The following is a 22,785-nucleotide window of genomic DNA, read 5'->3' as shown; positions in this document are numbered from 1 at the left end:
CGGACCCAACATGATCTAAAACGAAAAGTTAAACATGATTCGGTTGAGTGAGTCAGTTCTTCAAGGTCAAGAAAAATCTAGTCCGTCAAAGATAAAAGATGTAGATCAATCTGAACATGAATTATCAATAAATTTAATGTTGCTTTGATACAATGTTGTGTAGAATACCAACCAAAATTACTTTTGATATCTGCGAACTGAGAGAAACGCTGAATTATATAAGCTCCAGATCCGCTGACCCAGTGATTCTAATCCAACGATCCAAATCTCTAAAATGACTCCATTTTGGAACCTCTACATCGCTTTTATTTGGCAAAATATAGACTAAAATATGACTCCATTTTGGAACCTCTACATCGCTTTTATTTGGCAAAATATAGACTAAAATATGACTCCATTTTGGAACCTCTACATCGCTTTTATTTGGCAAAATATAGACTTAGAATTAATATTTTATTTTTAAGGGTCCTACGACGAAACAAGTGATCAACAGTCAGGGGATTTCACAAGAAAATATTAAGTAATTCTCAGGATATAGCATTTACAGACGTTTAAAAAGAAATAAAGTAAAAAAATCGCCTGAAAATTCACTGCTAATGATACTTAACAAAAAAAAAACGAGTTGTAAATTTTTTAATTCTAAAACTGAAAACGATGAATCTCAGTAATCAATAAACAAAACCTTTTGTCACGACACTAATTTGATCTTATTATTTAAGCAGAGCATCACCTGTTTCCATTTGTACAATCTTTTTACTATAAAAAAGATTAAACAGTACAAAAATTCCCAATGAATTAAATGATTAACATCTAAATAACAACTAAATCATCGATTAGGTGAACCATCGAGTTCTTATATTTTTACATATATAAGTGCAGATTCAAACATTGTTAAAAAATAAAACAATAATATCCTTAAAAACAAAATATATATAAATGTGTAAAAAATAAGTGAAGTTTGAGTATAGCCAGCGTTAGGGACGAATAGAAAAGATTCAAAATCACAGTGGAACCAGTTCCGCGATACAAGCACCTCCTGCAGTGGAATGTATGGAACAATTATGTTAAAAAATGGGCACAAAGATATACTTGTCCTATTAACTGGTGAGTATATGCCAAGTATTGGTTTCAATTTTCAAGGTAATTAACAAATGACATTAAAATACAGAATGAACCATATTATAAAGATCGAGTTTTATAAAATTTCAATGAATAAAGTGTTTAAGTAACTGATCAAGAACATCTAGGCATTGCTTTTCTAAGATTTCAGTGACATAATCATCACAAATTCAGGACGGGCACCATTTTGGAAGATATATTACATTTAAAAATATTGTGGCGCCCTCTAGATATGAATACCATTGACTGGCATGTCTATTAGTTAAATACAATTTTTAGTTAAAGTATTCTATTGTAGTTAGATTCGTTAGATATTTAATGTAACTACCTAAATCGAGTTTTTTCATATAAAACTGTATTTAACGCATAGACAAGTCTTGCTCAAGTTAATGGTAACATGGTACATTTTTCCCTGAAATAGGACTCTGTATTGTCCTATGAAAAGTGCGTATTAAACAACTATATTTTTGGCATATCTTTCTCACAATAGCAAATCAATTATTTTACTGCCAATTTTCAAGTTCTGACAGCTGTCAAATTTTGATACTATAAAATATACTCTTCTTGACCTTTTATGTAACCAGATAGTTACTAAACTGGCTGTAGGAGGTGTTGGAATAGCTAAACTGGTGGTATTGCAAACTTTTTACTGTTTCTACACATTTTTTTAAACATTAGTCTACGTGAGACAAATGTCAGTTGAAAAACTGGACACTTATAGTGAATCTTTTACATTTTTTGTCGAATAAAAACTTTATCTGTAGTTATTCTTCCTTCTTGTTCAGTGAAAAGCGATAATACATATATCAGAAAGAAACTGAAAGGAAATAGGGGCAAATAAATAAAAGATGAACAAAAATAAAATTTAAATTCCATTATATTTAAAATTAACACTAATAAACATATCATAGAAGAATATTCTAATGCAATTATAATCTCAAGCACTGTAAGAAAATTTTTAAACGAAAATTCTCAATTTTCGCTAAAAACTAGTTTCAAGACAGTGTTTATGAAAAAAATGGAGTATCAAACACTTGGATTGACATATTTTTTACAATGCAAATCAATTTCTTACAATATATCAACACCTATTGTTTACTGTGAATTATAAAATTTTGACAGCTGGTAAATTTTTATGGTTGGTAGATTTTGACTTCTATGAATATTGACATATGTCAAATTGTACTAGCCGTCAAGTTTTGACATCTGTCGATATGAAGAGCTGTCAAGCAAATAACTAAAATAATCATAAATATCCTTGGCAAAGGCATTTTGAAATAAAAATCTGTTATCTAGGAGATTAATAAATGAGTTATTATTTCTTGTTAATTATGTACAGCCAATATTGAAGTACATATCTGGAGACACTATAAACATTCTCGCCCCTGAGTTCTTCAATTATTAAATATACAAAACACCTAACGCTGGCTCTTCATACCAATCATTTACCGCTTTATAATTAACAATAAAGTGGCTAACGTTAACAAACAAAAAAAATAAAACAAAAATAATTAAAAACGTGATTAATCTCTGGAGCGTCCCACTATGGCCAAAATATACATAAATATGTTGATAACGTCTACGTAGAGGTTAATAGCGGCAAAAATGTACTCTTCTGGAGATATAGAATATTTGTGTTTCCCTCCCATCATCAGCTGGGTGTCGTAAACGAGATATACCGAGAAGATCAATGCGCCCAGAGAGGCATAGACCAGTTGAACGATCTTGCTATGAACGAAGATAGCGACGATTCCGAAGAGAAAGAGTATCAAAACGGCGACAAAAAGTATGCCACCCATCATGGTAAAATCCCACTTGGTCTGAAAGGCAAAGAGTGTCAGACCCAGGCATACCGCAGCCGTTATACCGACTGCCAAGGCTACTGCGTCGGCTTTGTAGGTGGAGGCGGAGCAGGCTAGACAGAAGCTCTCGGCCAAAGTGAATATCAGCAGGAATATGTAGTTGGCAGGGGCCTTCCTGCGCAGCTCTCCGCAGCAAGCCAAAGCGATCAGAGCCACTATAATCATCACTAGCGAAATGTAGAACAAGGCGTGGTGAGTTTGGACGTATTTTCTAGTCGGCGCGTGATAGACAAACCAACAGATGAACGAAAGGGTTATTCCCAGTTGTACTGTGAGTATGGAGTAAACTTTTCGTATGAATCCTCTTCGAATCGAAGCGTCGTTGAAGTCGAAGCCTTTCACTTCGGGATCTTCGCCACCACCGTAGCCAGTTCCATAATTATCTAAAATTTAGTAAAACGTAATGCTATTATGTTATATTATAATTTATATATAGTAATGAAACAGATTTATAAAAAAACAGCCTTATAAAAACAAATTACTATAACAAAATATGTACTGATATTTTTATCTGATACTACAAAGACCTAAAAAACATTGTGTGTTCAATTTTAATGCATGGCAACACCAGTAGATAGAGACATTGAAATCTGACATTGTAAAAATTTTCGTTTTAATTTGTCTTTATTTGACAACAGTGTCCCAATCTAAAGCATGTTCAATGTATCTCGCAATTTCTCCCAATTATTCCTCCCATAGTTAACAAACCCAAGTGACGCGTCACGTATCGATTTCTTAATTACTGAAAATGGCCTCACATTGTGTCCTTATCGCCCTTATCTTCCAAGAATTAATTCAATGAATTATTTGCCTTTTGTCAATTTAAGAAACATATTTCCTAAACCACTTTCACGTTACAAACTGCTTTCTCTAAATGTAGAGTTTATAAAAAAATACAAGTATCGTTGGCTCGAAACGGTTCCCTATGCATAACCGATATTTAGATCTATTCTTGCATACATCCAAAACTCCCCCTTCTTAGACGAAAATCTAAGCCCTAATAAGAATATCTCAAAGTTTACTTCACTTGTATACCAGTTCCCAAATGACTCAATATCATTTCTATTGTAACTTTTCCGGTAATTTCAATTCATCATCATCATCTTTGGCTCTACAACCCTGTGTGGGTCTTGGTCTGTTCAAGAATTAGTCTCCATTCCCCCCATCTTTCGCCCTGGATTTCCAATTTGTGCCCCTAGATTCCTCAAGTCATCTTCGACTTGAGTTTTAAATCTAGATCTTGACCTGCCTCTCTTCCTGGTTCCTACTGGCTCTTGATACAATATCTGTCTTTGGGGCTAATTTCAATTATGTATTATTAATTATAGACTTGGATGTCAATTCTATTTGCCTCGTTGTCTTGCCGTTTACTAGTCATTGTTTACACTGACCTCCACCGACGTCGTTTTACCGCCGCCTTACTTTGTCTGACTGAGTCCCTGCCTTGTGCTGTTAACACAACACCCTAATTGTGTGGTTCTTAACACCAGAGGACAACGCCACTTTCACCTTTACCAACTGGGGAGGCCACCCCGTTTGATTATATTCTGTCAGTACATTTTCCGTTTGATCTTATTCGACCAAAATTAAAAAGTTTTAGAATCTGAGACACTACCGACTACAGTTTAGTGATTTATCCTCGTATAATATCATTTATAGACATCATTTAACAAGAATTACTCATTTTTAAGTAAATTTCAGAACCATTTTCAATTACAACAGAATCATTATTAAATTCGGAGATATATTTTTCTTCATTTTCTTGAGAATACTCATCTTCTTATTATCTTTAACCTAAATATCGTAAAATTTCAATATTAAATAAGGTAACATAATATGTCTACACAGTATTTCTATTGTGACAATTTGGTTAATTAATTTGAAAATATTTTAATATTATCTCTTTCAGGTACAACTTGTTATTCGACTTTATTCATTTATCTTTATATGTGTATTGTACATCTGTCTTATTTTTAGCGTTTATCGCGTGATATAATTACTCATCTCTACTCTTTTGTTACCGTGTAGTAACCACCTGATATATTTCTTGTCCGTTCTCATATTTACTAAGTTTCTCTATTCTTTTCAAAATAGGGAGATGCCCAAACTTTTCTTCCCTTTCGTGTTCTAGATTTGTAGTCTACCTCTGTCGATCCCCGAACAAAACACCTCTACCAGACTGAAGCTTGGATGTTAGTATCGTTAATTGCGTAACCGTATTGCAGAGCATCTACCTTCCTGCATTAGGCATACTTTTCTACAGAGCAATCGTGGTAACTATTTACATGTTGCACAATGAAGTGGAGTTTATATGTTACAAATCAACATTTGAGTTTTTGATTCAGAGCACTGTTTTTCTGATGATCCAAATTTACCATTTGGCGTACGGTTCTAGAAAAATTTCGTAAATGGAATGTCGTCCAACATCAGCTGTGCCTAGTGACTCATACCAATCCATTATTCTCAATCTACTGAAGAAATAAAATGTGACCCGACAATCTTTCTGGTGCCGGTTTGGCTTCAGTTAATTCCATACGACTTCCATGTCTAAGGGCTTATCGGAATATAACAGACAGCAATGTTTGTTTTTCTTCTTCTACTTAGCTTATTTTAACTTGATTGCCAACAGTTGTCATTAGAAGAGTAAGTTTCTACGACGGAACATGGACATCGTAGTCGATATCGGATTGCGCACATGGACGATTTGGTGGAAGCTATAAACTATGCGACCATCTGTGACAGGATTTTTTTTACAAAAAAAATCAAAGTTCTTGTGGAGCTATGAGATTTTCGACAAAAGAGTTGTTACGCTGGGTTCTCACGGAGCGTGGAGAGGCGATCTTCGCCGGTTAAGAGAAATAAAAAATAGATAATAGTGAAAAGAAAAGAGCAGGTTTGGTACTTCACGTTACTGTGAAATTAATAAATATTTATTTTGATAAATTCTCTCCACCTACCTCAAAATGTGGTCGGATCATTGTGCCCCTCGAATTTCGAGGGTTTAGTTTAGTTTAACCTGTTGTACGCCAGCAGTGTTGGCAGTAAAAATTTTAGTAAGTTGGGTAATTTATACAATGATAAAAATTCCAACACAACTTCATTAGACCACTCCTTAGTAAAATTGGTACTATACTGACAGTACCAGCCCCTAGCCGCGTCGAAAGGGTTGGAGGCGTAAGTATCTGCTGTGCATCAGCTTCTGACCTTTCTTTGAACCGGGGTGATTTACCGACAAACGACGGGACTGCCTGCGCCGGCCATAAATCGGCAGTTCTGTTCTATGTTCTATCCCAAGGATCGTAAACCACGAATATTAGGGGGAAGAACGATATTCCACGCTGCGACGTCTTTACATTTTGTCTTTTTCTATTACCTATTATCTATTTCTCTTCAAAAACTGTGAATCGATGAAGGACGCCGCTCCACGTTCTGTGAAATCTCGGCTTTATAAAGGAAAACAATTTAGCAAAGTAGTAAAAATTATGATGTTTAAAAATAATACTTCTTCATTTAACAATTTACAAAAATCTAATCTAAATTATATAATAATAAAGGCTGTAATTATATATAGAAGAAAGTAATAACAATTTGAACAACGTTAATAAAAGCTTGTTAATATTGCCATGATATTACTTAGATGCAAAATGTGATAGAACCCAATAGGAAAAAGCATTTAATAGCAAATAGTTAAGCACAAATAATTAAGTTTAGCAAAATAAAAAACTGTTTATGGCAAAGTAAAAAAAATGTATTTTTTTAGTTTATTCTACCGCGGTATATTTGTATGAAGTCACTCTATGAGATCGCGATCGGTCTGGGAAGCCCACGCCACTTATTATTTTATGAATGTTGACGTCACAAATGAGTGAGTCAGGTTCATGAAATTTTGTAAGACTAAATACCGGACGAAGTCATAGATAAGTGGCACGAATTTTTCGAGTAACGAGAAAAAGACACCTGATTGCAATGCATTGGAAAAATATGTCATTTCAATGATGACTGACTAGGTCGAAAAATAGTAGAAAGTCCAGCATTTTTAGTAATATCACCGCATTTAATGTATTCCAATGTTATTTGTAGTGTTTATTATTAATACGTATTTTACTATCAGCGTGACTCATTCATTACCTACGTAAAACTATTTGTAATCTGTAATATCCCTCATTAAAAGACACACAGCGTTAATAGGTAATAATTGTTATACAACATGATTTTTAAAGAACTACTTGTTGAATAAAAATAGATTTTTAAAATGATCGTCAATTAAACATTTATTTAGTATTGAAATATAATAATTGTACTTTTTCTATATGCACAATATAATAAACTTATTGAACATCTAGTCCAATACGAACTGGTATGTGAATTATCTATGAAATAAAAAGAGAAAAAAATATTTAAGAAAACACTGAAGATTTTTATTTGAGAAAATGCAATAGATAAAGACTAAATATGTCGTTATTAAAATAATTAAAGTACTGGATGCGTTAGATGTAATATTTTATCTTCCGATCTCATCGATTTTTGGTTCATTTGTTTAAAAAGATATACTCGTGTCCAAATGGGAAAAAATGGAAAAATAGAGTGCTCTTCGTCAAAGTATTGTGTGTCAATAAAATATGACGGTGTGGCTGAAGGGCAAAAGCCGTATGAAAATTCAGAAGATATTATTTTATGCCATATTATATCCTACACGAATCACCGGTAAGAAAGAAGCAATACAAAAAACAGAAAAAGAATTATCTGAAAAATGATGTCTTAAATTTTTCGACTGATTATTACGACATGCAGAAAAATATTTTAAATTAACATACAGGGTGTAACAAAACAATAGTTCGTAAATAAAGTTACATAAAATATGCTGTAATCAAAATTTGCTCGATTGAACTAGTAATAAAATAAAATAAAAAAAATTTACATAAAAAAATAGGAACTGTGTATTACATCAAAATATTGCGGCCCTTAAATTTCACTTAAATTTTTGTATAACAGTTTGCCAATTAAGAACTTGAACGTCTTAGGAATAAACATTTTACGGGGATTCAGAAAATTATTCTACGTCCACCAGTAAGTTGCTTAGATAAAAAATAAAAAAACAAAAGATTGGAAAGTTTAATGTAGTAATGAATTACATTGGGCCTTACATTGTTGCGTTGCGCTGCGTATAGAAAAAATGTATTTTTTTTTTATTGGAAATGTAAAATATTGTTATACTGTCCTGTAATATCTCCTGAATATTCTCAAAATGGCATCGGGGCGATGCTTTCAAAAGTGTAGAAGGGCGAGGAACGTGTCATATGATTCTTCAGTAAAAGAAAGCGGAAAGAAACTACTGTGTCACCAGAAAGGAGTTATTGGCGGTCGTTATAGCAGTAGACTACTACCATTCGTTCCCCGAGGGTAGAAAATTCTTAATAAGATCCGATAATTCCGCCATGCAATGGCTTCTCAATTTCAAGAATTAATTCAATTATTTGAAAGCCAGATAGCTCGATGGCTGGATAAACTACAGACTATGATTTTGAAATTCGTCAGGAACGAATGAGCTCATGAGCAGAAAGAAGCCATGGAAATGTTGACGGCCTCTGGAGAAGACCATGCAAAGAGAGTAACTGCCGATTCTGCGAGTGCCAAGACGAACGAGAGCGCAAGACTCTACAATTAAAAACCCTAGAGGACGGAAGTGACGAAGAAGCTCTAGCCAAAGAAAACCTCCAGGCTGAACAGAAGAACGATCCAGATCTAAAAATAATCCGTGAGTGACTGGAAAACGGAGGTAGGCCAGTGGCAGGAGACTGCCAAATATGGGTAAGCAGTGAAGGGCTATTGAATTCAGTGGGACTCATTGTGTCTACGAAATGATGTCATCCCTCGTAAATGGGAGAGTCTAGATGGAACAAGAACAGTGCCCAAAGTTGTTCTCCTAAAGTCATGTGTTAAGGATGTACTTGCAGAACTCCATGATAGATGCTCGGGAGGCATTTTGGGATAAATAGGACTCTGGTCAGAGTCAGTTAGAGATATATTGGGTTAAATGTCGGCAAGATATGGAAGAATGGTGCAAACAAGGTGACCTTTGTGCATCCAAGAATGGACCCAAAACGAGACTTGGGGGAAAACTCCGACAATAAATCACCAGGACTCCATTGGAACGAGTTACTGTTGACATTCTGAGACCATTTGCAGTAACAACATCATAAAACAAGTATTTGATAGTTGCTATGGACTATTTTTCCAAACGACCAGAAGTAGTTGCACTACCCAACCAAGAAGCAATCACAGTTGGTGATGCCCTGCTTGAGAATGACGTTTGACGACATGAGGTTTCACTTCTGCTTCATTATGACCAGGGGCGATACTTCGAATCGGAAGACTATGATGGCTTTGCTCGAAATTAAGAAGACCCGAACGACACCGCTTCATCCTTAGTCCGACGGCATGGTAGAAAGACTTAACCGGACCATCAACAACTACCTGTCCCTATTTGTACATGAAAATCAGAGAGACTGGGACAAACTGGTGCCTCTGCTTCTACTAGCCTACCGAATTGACTGGTCGAGAGATAAAGCTTGCCATAGATTTTCTACATGGCAATCTACCAGATGGGGAGGCAAAAGAAGAAACACTCTCCAAGAGTATGCCAGCGGCGCAAAAGATCGACTGATTAAGGTCTAGGATTTTGCCAGGACTAAGCTACAACTTATCAGTGACCGTATGAAGGTTAGATTCAGTCAGAAATCCACTCCTGTTAGCTTCAAAGATGATGATGCAGTTTGGCTATACCTTTGGAACTGAGAGGAACCGTACCTGGTTACTAAGAAGATAAACGACCTTGTATATAGGGTGCAACTTACGCCTCGAAGTAAGCCGAACGTCGTCCACCTAGAGAGACTGTGTCCTTATGGAAGTCAGAATCCATCAACCTGGTCCATTTAGGTGCTGTTCGGGTCGCGAACAGCCTGAAACAAGGGGGCGATGTTATGTGACTGTAATTACGGTCCTGTAATATCTCTAAAACTCTACCTGACATCCTCAATGCTTTACTCGCGATATTTTCCTGCAATTTCGTGTTGCGCTGACTAGGCGTTCATGCATTCACTGACGATGTCTAGAACATGTGTTCGTGTATAAAAACAGCTGCCGCTTCCTTTTGAGAGACAGTTTTTATGTGATTAGCAAAGTGTTTATTTTGTAAAGCCATATACGATAGGGTATTATTGAGATATTTGTTATTTAGTTAATATTAATGATTTTTTTGTGTAACTACGTGTACTTCACTTAATACATAAACCCACAGAAAAACGTAAAAATAATTACTGAAAAAATACTAGTTCGATTTCATTGTCCTTTTTTGACTCCAAAATTTCTATGCTATAATTGATAACATATTTTTATTACACCCCGTGTATTAAGGATCCCGTTTATCATCAAACGTTGATATTTTATTAATGACACGAGAATCAATAAACACACAACATAATCTAACTAGAGAATTCATTTAAGAATATTATTAATGAGAGTATTTATGATTCATAAAAAAACTCACGAACTATCCCTTTTTTAACTGAAGTTATAGATTAGAAATTATCGATAAACAACGAACTTTTCAAAGTATGTCCCAGGAAAAAAGTTGTATTAGGAAAGGTATTATTTTACAATGAGAAAGATTAATAAATATTTATGAACTTGATCATATAGTCGAATTGAAATGAAGACTGTTGTCGTCGGACACTCAATTAGATACTGAACCGGCTACAACATTCAACATAAAATCCGTTTTTCCAATGTCCAGTGAGTTTTAAATCGCACACCAATATTACATGGGCTTCCTAAGAAACGTCACAGACGGTATTCCTAAGAAAATCACCACTAACAGAGTACTAACTGGAAGGAGGAGAAATGAGAAATGAAATTAACAGAACAAGAAGAATACAATTCACAAACTATGCACAATAACTATCGGTGGAAATTGGGACAAGACTAAGATACTGTACAAAAACAAATGGCACAACAACATAAGATGAGCAGAACTAAATCATAACGTCTGGAGAAATTGCTCACCATAAAACACGAGGAAAGTGTATGCAATAGCAAGAAAAGCAGCAGAAATAAAAGGACAAAACAAACACATGTCAGATGGATAAACTATAGAAGTGGTGGAACAGAACTACGAAAGGATTAGAACTAGTTAAGAAAACAGCATAGGACTTGGAGAAGTGCCAAGAAAAACCTTCTAAAAACAGTTAGCAAGAATGAATTCAGCGTTCTTGTACGTTATAAACGTCACATGTTTATTATTTATCTTTATATAATTATTTTATTCCAATTTCTGTTGATGTTATTCATTTGTTAACAAAATATTTGGCGCTCAACTCCTTGCAACTTTTTCCATATTCTATTCCAGTCTCTTCTACGCCATATATATAAATAAAATATGTATGATGTCTGTGACCTACTTCAAGCGACAAAATATATTTTTCGGTTGATAATTCCGTTCTGTCAAGTCAGTTTTCGCTTCCATGGAAGGGCATCTCTCATTCTACAAATGACCTAACGAAATATATGTATCTTCCGTCCAAGTCTCTGCGCCGTATAGAAATGTTGAGAATACAAGAGCATTCATCAGTCTCATCTTGATATTTTGAGAGATAGATCTGTCTTTCCAAACTAAAGTTAGGCGACTCATCGCACTTTTTGACATACCAATAAGTCTCCGAACTTCTGCTTCACGGTTACCATCGTTAGTTATACTAGACCCGAGATAGGCAAAATTGTCCACTATCTGGTATTCCTGTAACGTGTTAGTCAGTTGTATAGTGTGGAATCTGTCGACCACCATTATTTTTGTCTTTATTGATTTTCAGACCAACTTAATTGCTTTCGTAATCAACTCTTCGCAGGAGATTAAACATTTCTTGCTCATTTGCTGCTTTAAGTGTAGTATCATCAGCAAATCTTAAATTAAAGATTTTCCTACCAGCCACTGTTAGGAAAACCATATAATTCTGTATAAAACCATATAAAATGTTTAACTACAGACTATTTAAACAAACCCTTTAGTGAGATGTTGTAAATTAGAACAGTAAATAAGACATATTTGTAGAAAGATTTGGTTTAAATTATTCTTTGTTGTTTTTTAGAACCATAGAAAAAGTTCTGAAGTGGTTTTAAGTTTCCTCAAAGTCATTCTGTAAATAATATTTCATGGAATGTGTTTGTAAAGGGTCTTATTTATGTAAAGTTTTTAAAAGACACTGACAGAAGCTTGAATTTTTATGATAATGAAATATATTACAAGCTGTAAACACGCATTGTGATGGGATTTTAGTAAAATATTTATATACTAAATACAAATTTAATTTCGACTTCGATTTTTATTATCGCTTCTTTTTTTGAATCGGCAATAACGAATAAATTAATAAGGTAAGCAGAAAAGTTATTTACAACTAGAATCATCCCAGTACCTAATTAGTAAGTAATTTGTAGTGATTAATAAATTGTTTTTTTTTACGAATCTTATCTTGTTATCAGTAGTATTTAAAATCTATTCCACTAATCCAATTCGCGATAAAGTAGTCAAGCAACGATCACATAAAAAGCGTAACGAAAATTTTGTACCTTTTTCAGTCCTAATGCATCTACATTGATTTAAGTTGGTCGACAAAAATCCCCGAAGAAAACATTCTGCTAGTAGTGTGGCTTCGATTTTGTTGTCCTTAATATCAATTACTGCTAGGCGAAGCAATGAAACAGTAAAAAGCCCAAAACCTACCAAATTTTTGCCAGCCACCCCAAAAATCAACATAGACAATCAACAAAATCTACAACATCAACTACACAGTGAAGACCCGAAAAGAGGTGTCAAATGCCATCCTAAAACTCAAAGACAATAAAGCACCAGGAATCGATGAAATCTGTTCGAAAATATTAAAAAAGGTAGTGATCAACTTTTTGCATCAATCCATAAACTAATAGTACTTATATGGCAGAATAAATTGGTACCAGAAGAGTGGCTAAAGGGAATAATATGTCCGTTGCATAAAAAGGGTGATCAACTGGAGTGTAAGAACTATAGAGGCGTTATTCTGTTTGCATCTGCGTATAAAATCTTCGCCAATGTATTGTTTGAAAGACTTAAACATTTTACAAAGGATAGTGTTGGTCAGTATCAATGCGGATTTACTGCTGGAAAGTCAACTTCACATCAAATTCAAGCACATAGGCAGATTCTAGAAAAATCACTAGAATATAACATAGATACACACCATCTCTTCGTCGATGTCAACGCAGCCTACTACAGTGTGAAAAGAACTGCAGTATATAATGCAATGATAGACTTTGGGATCCCACCTAAGTTAGTTAAGTTGACCCAACTAACAATGAAAAACGTAAGCTAACGTAATGCGTTAGAATTTAAGAAGAAAACTCTATGTTCTTTGACATTAATATTGGTCTAAGACAGACAGGGGGACGCACTGGCGTGTCTTCTCTTTAATATTGCCTTGGAAAAGGCAATCAGACCATTAAATATTAGAATGAATGGAACTATTTTTAATAGATCGACGCAAATTCTCGCATTCGCTGACGATATAGTGATAGTGGGCAGAAGTATGAGAGACATGGTGCAATGGTTTACAAGGCTTGCGGGTGCGGCAAGTGAATTAGGACTTGTGGTAAACGAGGAAAAAACCAAATATATGTTGGTTTCTAAAAACCCCCGAAATATCCAACAGGGAATTCAAATTAACAACCACACCTTTGAGCAAGTCAAAGAATTCACATATCTTGGATCGCTAGTAAATGCAACAAGCACGACAAGCGACGAAATAAAAAGACGCATAGCAATAGCAAACAGAACTGTTCACGGTCTCCAGAAAAATTTAAAAAATAAAAATATAAAACGTGTAGTAAAGCTCAAGAGATACAAGACCTTAAAGACCGGTTTTGATATATGGGGTTGAATGGGATTTGGGATTTTTAAGAGAAAAATTCTTAGAAAGATTTTTAGGGCCGTAAATGAAAATTGGCTATAGCGTCGAAGATACAAGTTTGAACTATATCAATTATACACCGATCTACATATTGAGAAATTCGTTAAAGCGCAGATACTTAGATGGGCTGGACACATTGCTAGGATGTCAGATCACGAATACACGAAGAGATTAACATATACAAAATCAGAGGGCACAAGAAGTAGAAGACGTCCACGAAGGAGATGGATTGATGATGTGGAAGAAGACCTACACATTCTAAGGGTCACAAAATGGAGGAAATTTGCGAGGAATCGACAGGAGTGATGACTTCTTTGTGAGCAGGCCAAGATCCACAACGGATTGTCAAGCCACTTATGATGATGACTCCAAAAATCCCTAAGTAAATAATTTTGTATCGAATTTACAAAAAAAAAACTCAAGGAGACCAGGCCCAGGTTCACAAGGTGCCTTGAAGAACATCGCCGTCATGATCTTTATGTTCAAAGACCCCAAAAACCCCCGAGTAGGAATATTGAACTCATTTCCGTCAATTATTTCCGATTTACAAATTTATCATTTTTCATCACTTCGAAATGCACTTTGGAAACTGGATTTTTCTTGTTCAATAATGACATTTTCATTTCCACATCATCATTTTTGTTCACAAAATTTCCTGACACTTATACGAATCGAATGCAAAAGATTTCGTTGAGATCCATCCTACAGAAAAAATTTGGTAGGTATATTGCTTCATTGCTTTGCCTGGGTAGGTATATTTGAAAAGTATACAATAGAGTGACAAATCACTCTGGATGAAATAAGATATTTTTGTGACTGCAACACGTGAATTTTATACCACGTAATCATCCAAAGGACTTCTAAATAAACTCAGCAAAAATAAGTATCTCTAAAATGCAAATAACGATCAATCTTTTGTAATCAGTGAAAAGGCGAATAGGAAAAACAGACACAGATCAGCTTATTACCTATAATAACACAAAGAATCTTCTTGATATGTTTGTACCGTGTTAATAATGTACCATGATAAGTTAAAGTTTTGTAAAAGGTTAGGTCTAGTAGGTTAGTTTTTGTACAAAATATCCTGAAAGGTCTCTAGGAGAATTGTTGACTTCCACGACCCAGCCATCTGTTTTGGCTAACTTGGCCATTATAATTTTTTCTGCAAATATTCAAACGAATCCCTCCAAACAAGCCGCAAAATCCGTTTAAAGAATTTACCGAAAAATATTCCATTAAGCTCATATAAAGTTCTGTATATTCCGACCATCCAGAAGACGCCAACTAACGGTATCGTTATATATTTAAATATTTTTCTATAAAAAAGTACACCTTTTCAATCCTATTCTAATTTTTCGCATCAAGATGTAAGAGACGTTGTCCCTGTGTTTTCAAGACTCCTGCCAAGGGTAAGATCTTTTTTGTGCCTTTCTATATCATCTGATTAAGGTCTAAGTTTGTTCCACTTTCTAAGTTCTTCTCTCTAAGTTTCTTCTCATTTAGAGGAGACTTTTATCCTAATTCTACGTATACAAAATACGTTATATAACGTGTTTTCAATTAAGTATTACTTCTCTTTAAATATTGTCATTAAGCCAGACCTGCATATCGGCCGGATGAGTGACCTACAATTTCAGCGAAACCCAGATATTATCGGACGAGATGTTTTGAATATTCACGAACTGTCAATGTACTTTTACCGTCTAGAATGCTAAAAAATGGCAGTAGATCCGGAGATTAATTGTCCGGCAGTTTTAAAAACGCAGTTTTTCTCAAAATCTTTTATTGGATCTAGTTAGTAGATTTAATTTCTATGACAGTAGTTTACCACAATTTGACCGAAAAAATATTAATAAAGTTTTTGTGACTGAAAAAAGTAAAAACAGGTCAATTTTTGAACAATTTCTTCAAATATCCGCCATTTTGGTTTTTTTTACTTTCAATTTTTTTGGTAAACCATCACGTAAGGGCAATTCTTTTTTAAAACCCCTCTCGAATTTTATAAGTATTTCAGATTTGCCGGTCCAGACATGTAGCAGTAATTTTTTTACGAAAATTTTTTGGCGTCACCTTTAAAATACAGGAATAATGAAAAATGAAGAAAAAATTTAGATCCTAGTGGCTCAAAAGCTGATGGGCGTTTCTTCACGAGACCAAATCTCAAACGAAGATTTACGACGAAATCCATCAGTGTTTCGATTTTACAGTTCTGAGTTACTCTGTAGAGAAATTTATTTAATTGTTTACAGTATTTACAAGTAGCTATTACAAGAAAATGCAACAATGAAAAGCAAAAGACCCAAAAATAACCGAAAGAAAATAAATACAGTCATGGGAAGAAACAAAAAATTCACGTACCGTGACCTTTCGATCACTGTATACGTCAAAGTACCAAGAGCAAAAACGAATAATCGCAAAATATACAATATTATTAATATTTAGAAGCTGTAAAAACTATTTAAGTTCTTAGCCACTACTAGCAAACTGTTTTCGTGGAAAACCCAACCGAACCATCGAACTGGGACAACTCCGACCCTAAAAAAATTATTAAAGCGAAAGCGAAGCGGAAAAATTAAAATGTTAACGAACCAGTGGCGTTACTAGAGAAGGGTACATGTTCACCTGCTGCGTATTGATCTGCTCCGTACGTCGGAGGTGGTGGCTGGAATCCGGGTTGCGGTCCCGCTGGCGGGTAGCCCGGTTGTGGAGCCGTAGGGTAGCCGCCGCCTTGTGGTGGATAGCCGCCCTGCGGTGGGTAACCACCCGGTGGGGGGTAGCCGCCTTGTGGAGGGTAGCCTGGTTGACCGTAGCCCGGCTGACCGCCGTAGTATCCTTGGTTTCCGCCTACGAAATAAAAAAGGTATTAAGTGCAGAAAAAATTATGTTATAATATCGTAATATCGTCAGCTAGGATGCTTTAGTTTTCCTACTCAAATTTATAGAACAATTTCCATCGTTTATTATGGGACAGAACTGGGACTTTGAATTGGTAAAAGTTGTTCACGTAAGTAGATATAAATACACAATAAACATACAAAATATAGAATTATTTTGTAGATAAATATATAATATGTCGATAGAAGCCACAAACTATTTAAAATTATAGAAAAAATGAGGGTACCCAATACACCTGGTTAGATACATGAAAGCGTTTACAGAAACACAAATATCGCGATTAAGATCCAGTTAAACAAAACATGCTCAATAAAAAATACCGGCTAAAAAATTACAAAAACAAGAAAAAATATACACATTATTTATAAATCTTGTTAATGATTTTGATAAAGTACCAAGACAAAAGTTATGGAGAGTATTAAAGAATAGAGGAATCAGTAAAAAAATGATCACAAATATGTAATCATTCAGAAAAAATAGATCTGAGACAAGGGGGAAGTCTAAGCTCGATATTCTTCATCATATAACTAGTTCTGCCATAAATATTGATACAAGTGTAAACGAGGCTTGTACGGATGACAAACTGAACGCAGCTAAAAGTTATGTTGACATTACTGACAGCTGACACAGCGGCTGGCCTCGCCTGGCTTGTACGCCACAGGTTATTAACGCAATTAGGTCAAGAATTAACTGAAATTCTGTCCGGAAACAAATAATCATGGCTCGGGAAATGGATATTGCGCCGACAACCATGAGTCGCATTATCAAACAAGGCTTGGGACTTTCAAAAGATAAACACGGCAACGCCTTATCGTACCATTAAGACAAAATAGAAAAAAAATTAAAACGTCTGTTATCGTTGTACGATAAAGACCGTTACAAAGAAATCCTTTTTACAGATGAAATTTTTCCTATAAGCAAAACGATACAGTTTTTATGTAAAGTCATCCAAAGAAGCCCGCGAACTAGTACCAAAGATCGAACGAGGTTATTCTGCCTCAGTTTGATGGGGAGTGTTCTACGACGGCGTCATATAGAAAATAGAATATAGATTATATTAGAATATAGATAGAAATTATCACCGGGACGTTTTAACAAATTTAGTGGAGCCCCTAAACCACACTATGTTTCAAAACAGACCATGGATATTTCAACAGGACCATGTGTCTGCCCATAAGGCCAAAACTACTCAACAATGGCTTGCAAATCACCTACCCGAATTTAATAGTAGTGATCATTGGCTGGCAGCCAGCCCAGACCTTAATCCACTGGACTACAAATTGTGGTCATTCTTAGAGGGCATGGTCTGTACAAGACGTCACCATAATGTGGAGCCATTAAAGCAGGCGCTGCTAGAAGCTGTGGACAATTTTCCTAAAGATGTCATCTGTACACAGTGATCAATGAATGGCCTGACAAACTTCCATATTGTATTCAAGCAAATGGGGGCTATTTTGAATAATTTTTTTGTAGTTTGTAGTTCATTATATTAGTAATAAGGTGTGTAAACACTTTTCAAATCAAACCAGTAAAAATTTTTTTAGTTGAATACCTTCTAATCAATATTTATGGCAGGACTAGGTATATATGGATGAAATACTAAACAAATGCACATTAGAAACCAGAAAAATGCATATAGGATAAAGAAACTTTACATGTGCAAACAATGTAGTCATGGTAGCAATGAACACGAAGGAATTACAGAAAAACTTATGAATGGAAAGGAATATATGATATGAAATTTTAAACGAAATATCAATACAAAAATGAATAAAAACTAATTTTCACTCTATCCTTGTATGATCTTATTTTTTATCAAAATTAAATGTCTGGGTTAAATTTCGGCTTGCAGATGTTTTGTTGTCATATTTAAAAGTTAACTTGTTATATTTGTAATAAATAATATTGGTTCAATTTTTTATAGGATATTAACTACTTACACATCCAACAAATGTTATCATTGTTTTGCTTTTGTTATCACTTAAAATAATTGATTAAATTAAAAACATTACCAAATATAAATATTAAATAATACAAGTGATAATGTTTGGCTTTTTTGAAAAAGGTGTGGGTATCTTTGTTATTGTTGCCGAGTCAGTTATAATCTGTAAACACAGGCTGATAAACGAAATTAATGATTTTATTGTAACAGAGTAAATGAGTTTTCTAGACTTCTAGATAGGTTTTAACAAGTATCAGGTTCGTTGCTATATTTAAGGAAACTGTGTATTGTTTGATCTGAAAGAATGTAGACAGTATAACTATTAAAACATAACTTTCTAAGTTAACTTAGAAAGTATTAAATTACTGTATTCTTACCTGGCCTGTACCTCTTGAAAAATTTTGTATAATTTCATTCCTTATTTAAAAAGTTACTATCAAGTATAGAAAAAATTAGTTTTCCGCTAACTTTGCAATGAACAAAAAGTGACAATTCTTTCACATATTAATAAGAAAAAACCAATAACTAACCTAATGGTTCATGACTCGCAAGATGGGACTACTCTTGAATTGGTTGTTTAAGACTTTAACCAAATCAAGGCCAGTAATTTTTACTTTTAAGTAATTTTTGAATCATTTTACACCCAAATTGGTTAACCTATTATTTAATACATGGTTCTTAAAATTTTGACCAGGTATTAACAAAATCGTCAATTTTAGAAAGAATATCATTTATTAAAGATTTGAGTCATTAATTGGAAAAAAGATAACATGCCATAGAGAAAGATCTCGACATGCAAATCAGATTTGAACGAAACAAAGGATTTTTTTTGTCATTTCTTAAATGTTAGTGAAACATAGGTAATTTACTTATATCAGAGGAAAAGTAACAGTCAAAACATTGGAGAAAAATCAGTGAAGCTTCACTGAGGATAACATAAACCTGCTTGGTTGACCTAAAAGATGATGGCGACTATCTTTTATAAATATGAAATGTATTATTTACATTAACTAATTAAAGAAGAGTATACCAACTGATAATACGAACACAAATTACTACACAAGCCTATAATATCTAGATTTAACCCCATGTGACTATATCCTGTTATAAAACATTAAAATATGATAGCAAATGAAGATCTTAGTTGAATCTTCACACCATTTTAAAGAGCTGGATCCAAATTACTTTTCAGAAATAATAAAAATACTTACCTGGAGGAGGATATTGCTCCTTATTCCACTGAGACATCCTTCACTGTGTTGTATTCTGAAATAAATCCAATATAAAAATTTATACTTGTTTTTAATGCTGTATAATTAGAAGACAGATATATTAACTAGTTTACATGTTACATCTGACATAATTTGAAAGTGTGGGTGCAAAAAAGTACTGTTAACCTCTACATAAATTTAATAGGACTATCAAGATTATTTTAATTTAATAATAAGGTTTGAAAATTATTACAGTTGCAAAATGATCACAAAACAAGGGAATGCCAAATAAAAATAAACTAATAACATTTTTAATAAGACATACTAAAACTACAAGACATTTTATAATTATTATAAGATCTGTTATTTATAATATTTACATAAAAATGCATGGAATTGAATTGTTTGTTGTGCATCTGAAAAACAATGAAGTAAACCCAAATACGAACATCTTTTCTCTTACTAAATAATGATTTTAAATCCAGCTTTGTCCAGAAAATTCAAAAATTGGTAAATTGGTTAACTAGGTGAGTCTAAAGAATTTAGGGTCCAATTAAAAAACTCTCCAAGTACACCTGTGCATAGTGTTTACTATAGTATGAACAATCACTTCTACAACAAACTGATGACTGATACAAATGATTATAGAAATATCAGTTATTGATGGTTTAAAGATAAAGTTCTGATATGTTGGAACCCTTTACAGCAAAGTGAATTCAGTTTTTTGCAAAAAATAACTACAATAATTATCTGTATGTCATATTCAATCAACAAAAAAAAGACATACATAGAACTTTTGAAAACTTACCTTATTTTAATGATGGGAAGACAAAGATCATAAACAGTATTTTAAACATTTAGCTGTACATAACCAAGAAATTTATAATTTTGTGATACTGTTTGTGGATGGATGAGACAAATATAATAAAGGTATTTAGGTCATGAAGTGACTAGACTACTCTAGAACATTGGGAACTTTCACAGGAGGCAACAACAAGATATTGAATCAAATAATATATATTAATATAATTTATTATAGGATATAAAAAAGCTGTAGCCATATCAGTCCACTTAATACATTCACCAAGTGCATCTTATCTAAATGATCAAACAAATCATAAATCAAGTGCGAGGTTGATTAATAACAAGTAAATATGAAGCCTGTGAAAATAATTATCCAAAATAGACTTGTAAAGAATTAGTTTGCAGTGTTAGAAATACATCAATTACATTTTTATAGGTCATTTATCAGTCCAAATCTATTTAAATAAGTGTAACCCCAGGAAACGTCAGTTTTGGTTGGGTGCACAGGTTATAAAATACATTTTTGTGTGGAAAAAAACCTTGAAGAAGCATAGAGTTCAAGGATTTTACACGCCTATTTCACCTTGTCCATGCAGACTTGGATAAGATTTTGCCTAAAATTAATTTAAAAAAACAAATGTGTAGTTCCCAATCGATATAGGTCTATTATGACAAGTTGTGAAATCGTAAAAATAAGATTACAATGTATGACTAAGTAAATCCATTTTGTTTATATTAGGTTTCAACGACCATACAGAAATGTCTGATGCCACATATGTTAATATGTTAAATGTATAACTAAAATACAGATTAGTACTCACCAATAAATAAATATTTGTTCTAAAAATGGGACAAACTACAATATTCTCGATTTTTCCCCAATCACTTCTCCGGCGATATCCAATCCAATCCAAACTTCGTTTCGGTAATAAACTATTATAACTTGTCAATTGTCAAATGTCTATGATGTCAGCCTTCATTTTAATCCAATAATTTCTAGAAATACTTATTCCCCTGCTATATTATAATTAATAGCACTTTTTAATTAATAGTAATAAACATATTAAATTAACGATATTGCTAAGGGTATTTATAATCCATAACTTATAAGTAAATTCATAATTATAACTTCTCTTCCCAACTTTTTCAAATTCTATTCCTACAATTATGCAATCAACATTACGCGACGCAATTATGTGTGAAACATAGTAAATATCAATATAAAATTGCATATTTTATTCAGTAAAGATAATGTAATGGAAAGGTAATATAAAATTATTATTTAAAAGTTATATTAGAAATAACACTTACAGTACCTTCACTCGATAATAAGCAAATGTAGACAAAAGTAAATAATATACTTATGCCGAAACGAAAAATAGTTTTGCATTATTGTATTTTAATAAGATTACAGTATTGCAGTAATATTAATACATAGCTTTGAAATACATTTCCTACATACTTTCAAGAATATAGACGCATGCGTATGTGTCGTGTAGCTTCAAAAGATCTCAGGTCGCAGTGTAAAAATATGTAAACGATCTCTTTGAAATAGCTTGAGTTTTCAATCTTAAAATTTTTTTACAATGTTAGTTTCTACAAAACACAAACCTTTGGTCAATGTAAAATCTCAAATGGTTTTGTGATCTCTGCTACGTTGGAATGACTATAAATATTTATAATTTTTGTTGCGTATATAATATAGTTTTTAATAAAACGTATTTTATTTTTAATCCTTTAATTCCTTATTAAGTTTTATAAAAACACACACACGTTCATTAAATAGGATAATATGGTAATAAACTACAATTCTTTAATTAACATTATAAGTTTATTTTTGTTTTTGCGTTCCGGCTTCCAACATCGAAAGTAGTTTTAGACAAAATGAATTTTGTATATAAATAAATAATTGTATTTTTTGAGAGACATTTTCGCATTGGAAATCAAAATATCAAAATAAA

At 33.4% G+C, this 22,785-nt stretch overlaps 1 protein-coding gene across 4 annotated transcripts; it reads right to left on the bottom strand.

Annotated features, from left to right (window-relative positions):
- Window positions 1–829: 829 nt before the first annotated feature.
- LOC140444216 (protein lifeguard 1-like) lies at window positions 830–21,793 on the bottom strand. Of its 4 annotated transcripts, none has more exons than XM_072535957.1 (4): window positions 21,646–21,793; window positions 20,021–20,075; window positions 16,562–16,816; window positions 830–3,364 (listed from the first exon to the last, which is right to left on the bottom strand). In XM_072535957.1, the coding sequence occupies exons 2-4, from the start codon at window positions 20,055–20,057 to the stop codon at window positions 2,643–2,645; spliced, it is 1,014 nt and encodes a 337-aa protein (XP_072392058.1). In that variant the 5' UTR covers window positions 20,058–20,075; window positions 21,646–21,793; the 3' UTR covers window positions 830–2,642. The 4 variants fall into 4 exon arrangements, with proteins under 4 accessions (XP_072392058.1, XP_072392061.1, XP_072392060.1 ...); XM_072535960.1 differs by having other exon boundaries at window positions 16,595–16,816; XM_072535959.1 differs by lacking the exon at window positions 21,646–21,793 and adding an exon at window positions 20,829–21,014.
- Window positions 21,794–22,785: the final 992 nt, after the last annotated feature.

Source organism: Diabrotica undecimpunctata, chromosome 6 (genome assembly GCF_040954645.1).
Source record: "Diabrotica undecimpunctata isolate CICGRU chromosome 6, icDiaUnde3, whole genome shotgun sequence".
Lineage (NCBI taxonomy): Eukaryota > Metazoa > Arthropoda > Insecta > Coleoptera > Chrysomelidae > Diabrotica > Diabrotica undecimpunctata.
The sequence above is the reverse complement of the archived record's forward strand: the minus strand, read 5'-3'. Positions and strand labels throughout refer to the sequence as shown.

What these genes read in the sequence shown, in the direction of transcription:
- LOC140444216 (XM_072535957.1), bottom strand. Translation starts at nt 20,057, where the DNA reads ATGTCTCAGTGGAATAAGGAGCAATATCCTCCTCCAG. An exon ending in GGAGCAATATCCTCCTCCAG is followed by an intron (nt 16,817 to 20,020) that starts GTAAGTATTTTT and finishes TTTATTTCGTAG; the next exon opens with GCGGAAACCAAGGATACTAC. An exon ending in CTTCTCTAGTAACGCCACTG is followed by an intron (nt 3,365 to 16,561) that starts GTTCGTTAACAT and finishes ACTAAATTTTAG; the next exon opens with ATAATTATGGAACTGGCTAC.